This window comes from Vicugna pacos, chromosome 9, assembly GCF_048564905.1.
Source record: "Vicugna pacos chromosome 9, VicPac4, whole genome shotgun sequence".
Lineage (NCBI taxonomy): Eukaryota > Metazoa > Chordata > Mammalia > Artiodactyla > Camelidae > Vicugna > Vicugna pacos.
Window position 1 is genome coordinate 50,923,073 of NC_132995.1, and position 12,124 is coordinate 50,935,196.

General features: G+C 43.2%; 2 protein-coding genes across 5 annotated transcripts in view; one reads left to right on the plus strand and one right to left on the minus strand.

The window, feature by feature from the left end:
• LOC102527577 (polycystin-1-like protein 2) overlaps window positions 1-12,124 on the minus strand; it is an 88,005-nt gene that overhangs the window by 68,412 nt on the left and 7,469 nt on the right. Inside the window, exons 4-5 of the mRNA XM_006207549.3 lie at window positions 9,463-9,573; window positions 6,889-7,036 (exon numbers count right to left, since the gene is read on the minus strand). Coding sequence (XP_006207611.1) covers window positions 6,889-7,036; window positions 9,463-9,573 — 259 coding nt within the window. The remainder of the gene's footprint in view (window positions 1-6,888; window positions 7,037-9,462; window positions 9,574-12,124) is intronic.
• Window positions 1-12,124, plus strand: part of BCO1 (beta-carotene oxygenase 1) — an 82,536-nt gene that overhangs the window by 15,613 nt on the left and 54,799 nt on the right. For 3 of the 4 annotated variants that reach the window (XM_072967793.1, XM_072967796.1, XM_072967795.1), the window contains 2 exons: window positions 3,909-4,177; window positions 6,302-6,404. The gene's annotated coding sequence lies outside the window, so the exon portion shown is untranslated. The remainder of the gene's footprint in view (window positions 1-3,908; window positions 4,178-6,301; window positions 6,405-12,124) is intronic. The other variant, XM_072967794.1, reaches the window with a different exon arrangement.

The following is a 12,124-nucleotide window of genomic DNA, read 5'->3' on the forward strand; positions in this document are numbered from 1 at the left end:
AAACATATCAGAAATTATGGGTATATTTTGCTCCTCATTTTCCTGAGGGGACTAATCTCAAATCTCTAGCATGGCACCCAGAGCTCCACATGACCTCCCCTCCTGTCCTCCCCCTCCCCTCCTGCCCCTTCCCTTCTCTGACTATCCTGCTTATGCAGGCCTCTTTCCAGGTCCTAGAACATGCCACCTCTTGCCTACCCCAAGGCCAGGAAGTGTGCTGCCCCGTGCTGGGAAGGCTTTTGCCCATCTCTTTACTCATACTCTGTTCTTTCTTCAGTTCTCAGCTTAAGTATCACCTCCTCAGGGAAGTCTTCTTAGATTCCCTGTATAACTGCTGTAACTTCACTGCTTCTCCTGGGTGACACTCATCCCTTTTTATGCTCGTTTTTTCACTGTCAGTCTTCCCTGTGAGGCTGTCAGCACAGACAGTGTCTGTCTAGTTCTCCCTTATATACCTGGCACCTAGCACAGTGAGTGCTTGAGAAATAGTTTACAAATGGACACAGTTGTAGAAAAGCTTAGAGAAGAGTAACCTGATTTGTGGTGCCGGCCAAGATGGAGTTAGCCCACTACAGTCTATTGCTTCCATTAATTACAACAAAATACCTGGACCAAATACAAAAGGAAGCTACCTAAAGACTCCGAAAAATAAACAGCGGGCAGATTGGGGAGGAAAGGCAAAATTTAAGAATCATCCATAAAGATGGGAATTTCCTGTTTTCTTTCTGTTTTTTTGAAAAAAAAAATCTCCTTCGTCTCTTGACTTTGTCCCAAGGGTAGCCTGAGTCATGTTACTGCGCAGTGAGTGATGAAGACAAAAACCCCAAGAGAGATCCCCTCTGTTTAGCCAGGGAACCAGAAAAAGGGACCCAGTGAGTCTGAGAATGTAGAGCAAATATCTGTTTTTGTTTTGTGTTGTTTCTCTTTTTTCTCTCCTCTATCTACCCTAGGCTATCCTCTCTCTTGGAGCTGCACTGACCATGTGGGGTGCAGACACCCTAAGAGAAAATCCTAAGAGAAAACCCATTTTTCTTTCTAGAGGAACCATGAAAAGGGGTCTATGAGAGCTGGAGATTGTGGGGAAAGTGCTAAAAAGGAGAGAGGTAGAGGATAGGATCCCCTGATTCTGTGCATGACCCAGCATGAATCATGAGCTCACCCAGAAACTACACATGAGCAGAACAGACCCAAAGAAACAGAGCAAAGTCCCCGTGAACATAAAATAGCCCCCAGAGTGGCACGTGAGTGGGACAGACCCTGACAGCCTGGGCACTTAACTAGCACGGAAACCACTGCTTACAGAAGGCAAGTGAGAACATGTAGTCTGAACCTAAATGAGCTGGTTGGTTGGTTGCTAAAATAAAACAAATAAAAATCAACATTTTCCAGAGGATTTTTTAAATGACCCAGAGTCTCAGACCATCCTACCCCAAATGTCCAGAATACAATCCATAATTGCCTGATACACAAAGAGCTAAGAGACTGTGACCAAATTTCAAGAGAAAATATAATCAATAGATGTCAGCCCTGAGATGACTTAGATGTTGAAATTATCAAAGACTTTATAACGATTATAAAGCAATTATAACCATGCTCCATGAAGCAAAAGGAAACCTTCTCAAATGAATGGAAAGATAGACATTTTCAGCAGAGAAATAGAAACTATTAAAGAAGAACCCAATGGAAATTTTAGAAATGAAAAAACACAATCTCCAAAATAAAAGATTCATTGGATGGATGCAATAACAGAATAGAGATGGCAGAGGAAAAAGCCAGTGAACTTGAAGATAGAGCAAAAGAAATGATCCAATCTGAAGAACACAGAGAGAAAAATACTAAAATTTTTTTAATGAGCGGAATGTCAGCAATCTGTTTAACAATATCTACAGGTAAAATATTTGTGTTATTGGAGCACCAGAGATAAAAAGATATTGCTGTAGAAAAATATATTTGAAGAAATAATGGCTGAAAACTTTCCAGATTTGGCAAAACCACATGAATTTAAAGATTCAAGAAGCTCCATGAAACCCCAAATGAAAAAAAAAATCTTAAAACCATGTCCACACATAAACTACTGAAAATCAAAGATTAAAAAAAAATCTTGATATCAGCCTGTAAAAAATGACACATTACGTATGGAGAAAACAGTGATTGAATGACTGCAGATTTCTTTGGAAACCATGGAGGTATAGAAGATAGAGAATGACATCTTTGAAGTGTTGAAAGAAAAGGGCTGTCAACACATAACTCTACAGCCAGGAAAAATATCTTCCAGGAATTAAAGCAACGTAAAGACATTCTCAGGAATGAGGAAATCTCTAAGAGACTTTGTTGCTAGTAAATCTACTTTGAAAGAAATACTGAAGGAAGTTTTTCCAGCTGCAGGGAAATGATATAGAGGGAAACTCAGAACTTCAGGAAGGAAGGGAAAGCACAAGAAAAGGTAACTATCTTGGTAAATGTAGACTATCTTTCTCAAGTTCTTTAATATAGGTAGGACTGCTGAAAGGGCCTTTTCAGTGTATATAAATGTCCTACAATTGACAATTATAAAAGATGGCAGGCAAAGGAAACTATATGGTAGTAAAGCCTCAACATTTTACCTAAAGTAGCAAAATATTAACTTTAAATAGACTGAAAAGTTAGACAGGTATCTTGTAATCCCCAAAGCAACTACTTAAAAAGTAATACAAAAAGATCACCCAAAAAGCCAATAGATAAGCTAAAATGGAATGCTGAAAATATTCAATTAATCCAAAAGAAGGCAAGAAAGGAGAGGAACGGGATAAAATAAACAGAGGATGCAAACAGAAAACAACAAAATTGTAGACCTGAATCTAATTATTTTGATCAGTATATTAATCATAAATAGTCTAAACACACTGATTATTGTGCCAGATGGGATTTTAAAAAACCAAGACTCAGCCATATGCTGTCTACAGATAGGTTCAAAGTAAAAGGATGAAAGAAAAATGTAACATCAAGCGCCAATCAAAAGAATGCTGGAGTGGCCATTAGCTATGTCAAGCAACATAGATTTCAGAACAAGAAAACTCACTCTTTATAGAAATACAAAAGATGGTTTTGAATCCAGCTTGTTTTTCAGTGATCTGTCTGGAAGAAGCGATTTATTCATTCTCTAAATGCTGATGCCAACTGAAATTGCCTAGGACTAAAAAGTAAAGAAATTGATTTTTCCTGATTTCTCTCCCAGGGATCTCCCCAAGGGAGAAGAATGCGAAGTAGTTTTAGTAACTGCTGCCAACAAAGAAAAGCTATGCTCAGAGTACAAAGCCATGGAGACAACAAATTAAAAAATTGTTTTATGGTCCTATGATCCAGTGATTCCACTCCTGGGTATAAACCCACCAGAAATGTGTACATATGCGTACGAAAAGACATGGACTAGAATGTTCACAGCTGCACAATTTTGTTAGTCCAAATGGGAAACCACCCCAATGCGTATCAACACTAGGATGGATAAGTAACTGAGGAATATTTATACAACAGAATGTATAGCAGTGAGAAAAAAGAAATCCAATTGTACACAGCAATATAGATAAATCTCAAAAACATACTTATTGAGCAGAAGTAAGACACAAGAGAAAATATACTTTATGATTCTATTTATATAATGTTCGAACACAGGTCATAGTAATCGATGATGTTAGAAATCAGTATCCTTGGAGGGGCCTGTGGGGGATTTCTGGGGGATGGGTCATGTTTTGTTTCTTGATCTGGATGCTGGTTACATGGGTATATTTTTATTTTGTAAAAATTAATTGAGCTTTATCTTTTTGTGTACTTTTCTGTACATAACTTATGCCTCAATAAAAAGTTCAAAAATTAGTTCAAGACTCTGTCACTTACCGACTTGTATACACTGCTTTTATATTTGATATGAATAGGATACAACTTAGTGGGAAGGGAAGGTCCCCCTCCAGACTCAGCTGTGTCCAGCGGTGACACAATAAAGACCCAAGAACGATGGCAATCCCAGGATCTGTCAGTAGATGGCGCTGATGTACCCAACGCTGGACTTGGACTGATTTCACCTTATGCAAATTGTTCCTTAAGGCACGTAATAAAATTTCAGAAATGTAGAAAATTTCTCATGACAAACAAAGAAGCAAAACAGCTTGCTATGCAAAACAATACAAGACATGGAGAGCGCAAGGTGAGATGGAGCTTCTAAAGGAGAAATCGTTTGACTTAACGCTGCTTCTATTAGAGGTCAGATTCTATCTGTTAGCTCATGTCATTTATCTAGGATGCAGATGGAGGGTCTGATTTGAAAATGTCCACCTCTTGGCCTATTGAGGAGTTAAGCAAAAGCAGAAGTCTGCACAAACACATTTTTATTTTTATTTTTATTTTTTTTTCCAAATTATACTAATTCTTTATTAAATCAAAGAGCACTTCTTTATGAAGGTTGAGATTTTTCTTTTCAGCATTTCACAGTGACAAACACATTTTTAAAAGCATAGTGATGTTCACACACAGTTTGTGACTTCTGTGTGCTTAAAATTCATGCCATTATTCATATTGTAAATTGAGTGCTCAGGCTGCCAGTGCTGATAAGAAAGCATCAGAAATATATCTCCCAGTGTTAATAAAAATGATAGAAGAAGGTGAGTGGGTAGTTTCCAGGTCAAAAAAATCTTTGAAGTAGACAAAAGTGGATGCTTTAGGTGGGGTGATGATGGAGGGTGTCATCATGTATTTATTTTGAAAGAGAGGGGGAGAAATGCCAGTAGCTTTCAATTACACTGAATACCCAAAGGGATTGCAAATGTAAAGCATTGCTTACTGCTGTTTCTCTTAGATTATGAAAAAGTTAATCACACAGAGAATTCCAGAGAGTAATATGATAAACACCTTTGAACTCTGCATCTAGAGTGGACAAGTATTTGCATTTTGTCCCATTTGCTCCAGTTTTTAACTGTGTTTGCTTATTACTGGAATGTCCTTGTGTAACTAAAGAACTTAGCAGTGCTACAGTCAGTTTTGAATTATGCCAAAGGCAAATTGTATGAAATTTGGGGCCTGAAAGATAGTGTAACTTGGTATTTCTCATTTTGTTAAAATGGTAGCAAATGGGGAGAAACCCACAGAACATGCTATGGGTATTTATATCACTTAAACTTTTCTTTTTCCCCAAAGCATCTTCATATATAATTTCTTACTTCACTACATGAAACAATGAAGATCACCATCAATATAAATGTGATAGGGAATGAAATGGGTTTCCACAATGCTGGAGACCCAGGGGACTGCTGAGTTTGAGACATCATTCACTGGATAAGGTTGAGCTGTGGACAGCCCTGGTCCTCTGCCCCACCCCACCCAGGGTTTCCAGGAATGCCAGGCATCCACAGGGCTGGATTCAGAACCTTTAGCCTCCAGTAGAACTGGATATGTTTTGGGGTTAGGTGAGGGGCTTACAGACCTCCATGACTTTCCTGGAGATCCATGTTGAACTCGGTCTTCCGTAAGGAGTCAGAACCCAGTGAGGGTCTGGAACCATTTGGGGCACCCCTCCAGCCGGGGCACCCAGCAGAGCAGGAAGGAGCTGACCCCAACCCCAGGTAGGACTTTGAAATGTTGTGAATTGTGTTCAGCTGTCATCAGGTTGGGGCATCCCTGGAGGATGCAGTGTACAATGCCCTCAGGCCCCGATGCTACATGCTGTGTTCTTCACCGGGGCCTGAGAGTCTAGCTTGGATTCCAGGCAGTCCCGACTTGCCTGGCTGTGCTGCCACTCACTAGCCGCGTGGCTTGGGCAATGACACGGGACCTCTCTAAGCCTCAACAGCTTTGTCTGTAAAACAGGATGATCACAGTCTAGCTCAGAACCAACGGACAGAAACAGTACAAGCCATATATGTAACTGTAAAGTTCTAATGGGCACACTGAGAAATGTGAGCAGGAATGGGTGAAATTAATTTTAATCATTTATTTCCTTAAACCCAATAGATCCAAAATACTATCATTTCAATGTGTGATTAATACCAAAAAATCATTTAGTAAGATATTTTACATTTTTTGGTGGGGAGGAGGCTAAGTCATCAACATCCTATGTGGATTTACATTTATAGCACATCTCAGTTGAGAGCAGATACATCCCAAGTACCCAGGAATGCATATGGTGAGTGGTTATTATATTGGTCAGCATAGCTGTAGCTCATGGTGTTGTTGTAAGGATTGAGATAATACGTGAAAGCTGCTTGGCTGGACTATTATTAATGTTGCTACTATTATTTTTATTATCCTTACCAACAAAAAACATTCCCACACTTAGGTGAGCATCTTTTTCACCCCATTACCGACCCAGGGGCGATGCCATCCAGAGCCAAGCCAGGAGGACTCAGCTCTCCGTGGTTGTTCAAGTGACTTTCTCCACTGTGAGTACCACTTCCTTCCGTTCCTGGATGTATGCCCCTTTGTACTGTGGCTCTGCCACTCATTCCGTCAGCAGGTGGAGTCTGTGTCTTCACCTGTTCAATCTGGGCTTGGCCATGGAGCTTGCCTTGGCCAATGGGACATCAGAAAATGTGATACAAGTAGTGATTTGAAAAATGCTTGCACATTGGGCCTTGCTTTCACTTGCTGCTAAAAACTCTTCTGGCGCTGTGCAGATGAGCCTAGGCTAGCCCACTGGGTGATGAGTGACACCTGCCACTAGCTGACATCCAGCTAACTGACAGACATGAGTGAGGCCTTCCTAGGCTGTCCAGCTGAGCCAGTCCAGGCAAGAAAAGCCACCTAGCTGATCCAAAGAACCATGAGACATAATAACTATTATTGTAAGTCACTAAGTTTTGGGATGTTTTGCTACGTAGCAAAAACCAACTGATACATCCTGACTCAAGGCTCAGAGATTCTTACCTGGGGGGGTAGTAGGGATCAAAAGTGTGGCCATCTCCTGTGTTAATTAGACAGGACAGGTTTCCAATGTAGGGAGAGAGGAGCCATGTAAGGGAGATGGTGACATTGTGAAAGATGAAACTCTCATTAGACACCGTCAGCTGCAGGCCTGCAGATCAAAACACAAAATATCATTTGCGAGTACAAAGCAAAATTGCATGTTTCTGTTTAAAACCTCCTCTCTTCTATCTACCTGTCCTTTATCTTTAGTGAGGCTTTTAAAGTTGTTACAATTTTATTTTTACTTTTTAAAGTTCTTTTGAATTTTATTTTTCATTCATAGGTAATACATAACCAAGACACAGAATTTGAAATGTAGGAAAGGTTCTATAGTGAAAAGAAAGCCCCCCACCACTGCTACCCTCAGCAACCACTGTTACTGGTCTCTGGAGGCTTCCAGAGACACCTACACACTCACAAGCACGTACATAGTTTGCCATTTATACAAATGGTGCTCCGTTCACTATTTGGCATCTTCTGTTTTTTTCACTTAGTATATCTTGGAGATTGTTCTGTATGAATTCAGTTAGAGCTGACTTGTACCCTTTAATAGCTGCACAATGTACCCTAATTTATTTAACCAGAATCCATTGATTGTCTAAATATATCTTTTAACGTTTAAAAAGACAAAAGGCAAAGCACCTTTAAGAAAATCTACTTGGCTCAGGGCGTATGAATCACTGTTAGCCATTTAGTGCACTGAAATTTTACAAATCCTTGAGCTTCGCAAGTTGGCCTGGAGGATGGGGTGAGGGGTAGATTTTGCTGGAGGTTCATCCTGCCCTGGGCTAATTTGTGCAGCACCAGCTTTTGATTTCTGACACAAATGAGAAAGGGAAAGATATAAGAAGCTGAATGCAAATGAAAAGGACTTTATTGAGCTTGTCGGAAAGCCATCGTGGTCCTGAATTATTGGTCCTGATTCACAACCATCTGAGGAGACTCAGGATGAGCCAGGCCCTTCTGGGCATAGAGGTGGAGGAGGGGGTCGGTGGGTAGGGGAAGAGGGGCTGATGGGTAAAGTCTCTTCCTGTCAGAAATCAGAAACTGACGGATCAGAACACATTGATTCACAAGGAGACAGGATATTTGAAATCAAAATCTGGCCCCTGTGGTCTCCAGACCCAACTTACCCCCTGTCCTAAACCAAGCATCTGCCTGATGACAGCAACACTGCCCAGGCAGATCTCCAAAGGGCACCCTTTGTCCATGAGCAAAACCACTAAATGGAAACACTGCCAAACCACGTGGCCTCTCTTCCCAGAAAATAGAGCGAGACTCCCCACTCATTCTTATTCCACCAAAGTGTGTTCCATGTACTTAACACCACCCTCCCCTTCCTGCACCCCCTCCTCCGTGCTGCCCTCCTCTTCCTGTACCGATGCACCCAGCTCTCCTGGATGGCCTGTGGGGACTTCGACCTCCCCTGACTCATCTTTTCCCCTCGGAGCTCCTTGCACCATTACTCATGCCCTCAGTAGAATTTGCTGTTCTGACCCGATTAATTGGTTAGACAATGGCGAAATGTGGTGTCACAGCCTGAGGGGAAATTGGCATTTATTTCTCTGTTAGTAGGAATGAAATCGATACAGCCATTGTGGAGGGCAATTTGGCAATATCTATTAACATTTAAAATACACATACCCTGTGACCCAGTATTTCCACTATAAGTGATCTGTCCTCTAAAAATAATCCCAGGCACCTATGGCGGTATATACACAAGAATGCTCCGGGGAGCCCTGCAGAGTGATACGTGACAATGAGAAACCAGAAGCCACCAAATGTCCATCAGTAGGGGGACTGGTTAAATAAATTTTGACATAATCTTATGATGGGATACTGGGCAGTCATTAATAGGATAAGGTAGTGACTTTGAGAGATGTCCAGGGTATATTATTAAGTGAAAAAAAATTGAGTTGTAGACTAACATATTTAACTTGTTTATATTTTTATAAAAATATACATCTATACATTCATACACAGGACTGTCTACAAAGACACTTTAAAAAGCAAGGAAGAATTTATGCTGAACAGTTAACAGTAGTTTCTTTATGGGGAATAGGACTGTAGAATTGAAGAGAGGGATTTTCTTTCTATTTTATAAAACTTTTATAAATTGTGGTAATATAGGTTACTTTTATGTTTTCACGATTTGCAGAAGTCCTGTGCTTTCTACAATGGCAGTCTGTGGGAAGGTGGCACGTGGGACTCCTTCCAATCAAGTCATCTTGGTTTGGTTGGTTGTGTTTATTGGGTCACCAAATTTAATTTGAAGGGTCCTAGGGTTAAAAAAAATTTTTTTAGTTTTCTGGCTAGATGGCTCATTTTTTTTGCAATTGGACCTCAAATGCTTTACCTTGAGGCTAATCCGGGGGGGGGGGAGGCAGGCTGCAAAGCAGCAGTTTTGGGTCAGAAAGTCTCTTAGCACACAGTGGCTCTGCCCCCATGGACGGCTGCCCCCTGTTTCCTGGGGGACTGGACAGACATGGTGTGGAAATAAGGGAATTCCCGCACCCAGGCAAGTTGGGGACTCACCTTCCTGGCACCAGTACTGCACCCACAGGTAGCTGCCCTGGGGGGGACACAGGTCTCCAAAGTAAGCCCGATCTGCTGCCACCTGGCACACCTGCAGCCCCTGGCACTGGCCTGAGGGGCACCCACATCCAGTGGAAGACGAACCGTGTGAAGGACATAAAGGGAGAGGTTCAGACAGGGATAAATGACCCCACATTCATTCCTTCACCCACCATCTGCCCAACAAGGACCTGTTGCTGTCTACTGAAGTCCGCACCCTGAGCCTGGGGCTAGGGAAGAGAGAAGTAGGGTTCCTGCCATCAGGGAGCTCAGGGTCCAGCACAATGTTTCTCAGACTTCAGAAGGCACCAGAATCCCCTGGGGAGCTTGTCAAGATCCAGATTTCCAGACCCCAATTCTGATTCAGTAGATGTAGAAGGCAGCTTGAGAATTTGCTTTTCTGACAAGCTTCCGGGTGATGTCAGTGCTGCTGACCCAGGGACCCCACTTTGAGAACCACTGGTTAGTGGCATTTAGTCAACGGCCTAACATAGAACCTATACCCTGAAAACTGGCAAAGAAGGGACAAGATTAGGAATCCTGTGTCTGCCAGGGGCACCAGGTGTCTATAGAGGGAGGAGTGTGGAGAGCCCAGGCCAGAAAATTCAGGGTCATAGTAGATGCCTACAGAGAGGCCTGGAGAAGGGCCAGGCAGGCGCTGGGGCCCTGGTTTCCCTCTTGGCTCGAAAGCATCCTATGGCTTTGCCCTGCCTTGCCTTCCTGATTCTCTTTCACCTCTTAGAAATGCATGCTTGCTCCAGGCTTCAGCATATCTAAATGCTCTTTGCATGTCCGGTTGTTTCGCCAACCAAGCCCCACCCCATCCTCAGATGCTCTCCTGGCCCTCCTTCCTCCTTTGGTGTCCCGGTTTCCTGCCCTACCCCTACCCCATTATTAGCTATGGGCTGACAACTCCCTGATCCCCATTTCTTGTTTAGCGCTCTCTCGTGTTCCTATCCTGTACGTCCAATTGTCTACACAGCTTCTCCACTTGGATGTCACAGGGTACCCCAGGCTTCTTATATCCTGAAATAAGGTCTTGATCTCTGATTTGGGTTGGAATGTGTCCCCACAAAAGGAACATTGAAGTCCTAACCCCTCATGCCTGTGAATGTGACTTTATTTGGAAATAGGGTCTTTGCAAATGTAATCAAATTAAGATGAGGTCATTTAAGTGAGCCTGTAATCCAGTGTGACTGGTATCCTTTGGCCACAGAGACGTGACACGTGAAGATGGGAGCAGAGATTGAGTGATGCAGCTGCAGTCATTTGTGGCTGAGTTTTGTCCACAAGGAAAGGCTCTCCTCTACAGCTTTCAGAGATAGGGGTGTCCTGCTGACACCTTGATTTTGAACTGAGTCTCCAGACTGCCAGAGAATGCATTTGTTGTTTTAAGCCACTCAGTTTGTGGTACTTGGTTAAGGCAGCCGTACGACACTAATGCCATGTCCCTCCCCTACCTTCCCCACCAGCTGCTCCTCCTCTGGCCTCTCCTCTCCATGCCAGGGTCATCCTGGACTCTCATCATGGACAGGCCCTGTCAGTGCTTCCTTCTGTCTCTGGAATCCATCCATTTCTCTCCATCTGCATTGCCCTCGTCTGTGCCTCCAGCGTCTCTCACCTGGGTTTCTGGCATCAGCCTTCCTTGTGTTCCAGCCCTGGCATCAGTCTGGATTCACAGCAGCCAAAGGGCAGCTTTAAAACACATCTGGCCAGGTCCCTCCCCTGCTCAGAACCCTCCAGTGCTTCCCCAGTGTCCTGGGGATGGAGCCTGGGTTTCTCAGGTGCTGGTGCCCCCATATATCTATGTAGGAGTCATGCTGAGCGCTTTTCAGTTCCCTGCACCTACTACGATCTTTCTCGCCCCCAGGACTTGCAGGGGCTCTTCCCTCTCCCCAGAACACCCTTCCTCATTCACCCAGGTGTCACCCAACCCTGCATGACTCCTGCCAGACCTTCAAGTCTCAGCTTAGATCTCACCTCCTCTAGGAAGCTGGCCAGTCCTTTGACCGTTGGCCCACAGATTACTCTCATCCTGCTCAGTTCCAAAATGCAGGAAACTACATTCCCAAACTCCCCTGTGCACTGGCTTCCAAGTACTCCTGGCCACTGGCAGGCACTTGTGGAAAACTGGAGGCACTATATTAGCTTCCAATGGCTGCTGTGACAAATTACCCAAAACTTAGTGGAGTAAAACTGCGCATATTTGTTATCTCACAGTTCTGGAAGTCAGAGGGCTGGATCAGCTCAGCTGGGCTCTCCTCAGGGTGTCACAGGGCTGAAATCAAAGTGTCACAGAGGCTCTTGGGAAGAATCTACTTCCAATCTCATTCTTGTTGTTAACTGAACTCAGTTCCTTGGGCCTGCGGGACTGAGGCCCCATTTCCTTGCTGACTGTCAGCTGGGACCACCCTAAGCTCCTAGAGGCCTGTCTCCAGTCATTCCATGTGGCCATCTGTATCTCAGAGCTGGCAATGATGCATCAGATCTGTCTCACACTTGAATCTCCAATTTCTCCATCTGCCACATCTCTTCTGCTTCTACAAAGTTCTCTGCTTTGAGGAGCTTGTGTAATTAGATTGTGCCTGCTTGGATAATCCAGGATATTCTCCCTTTTTTAAGA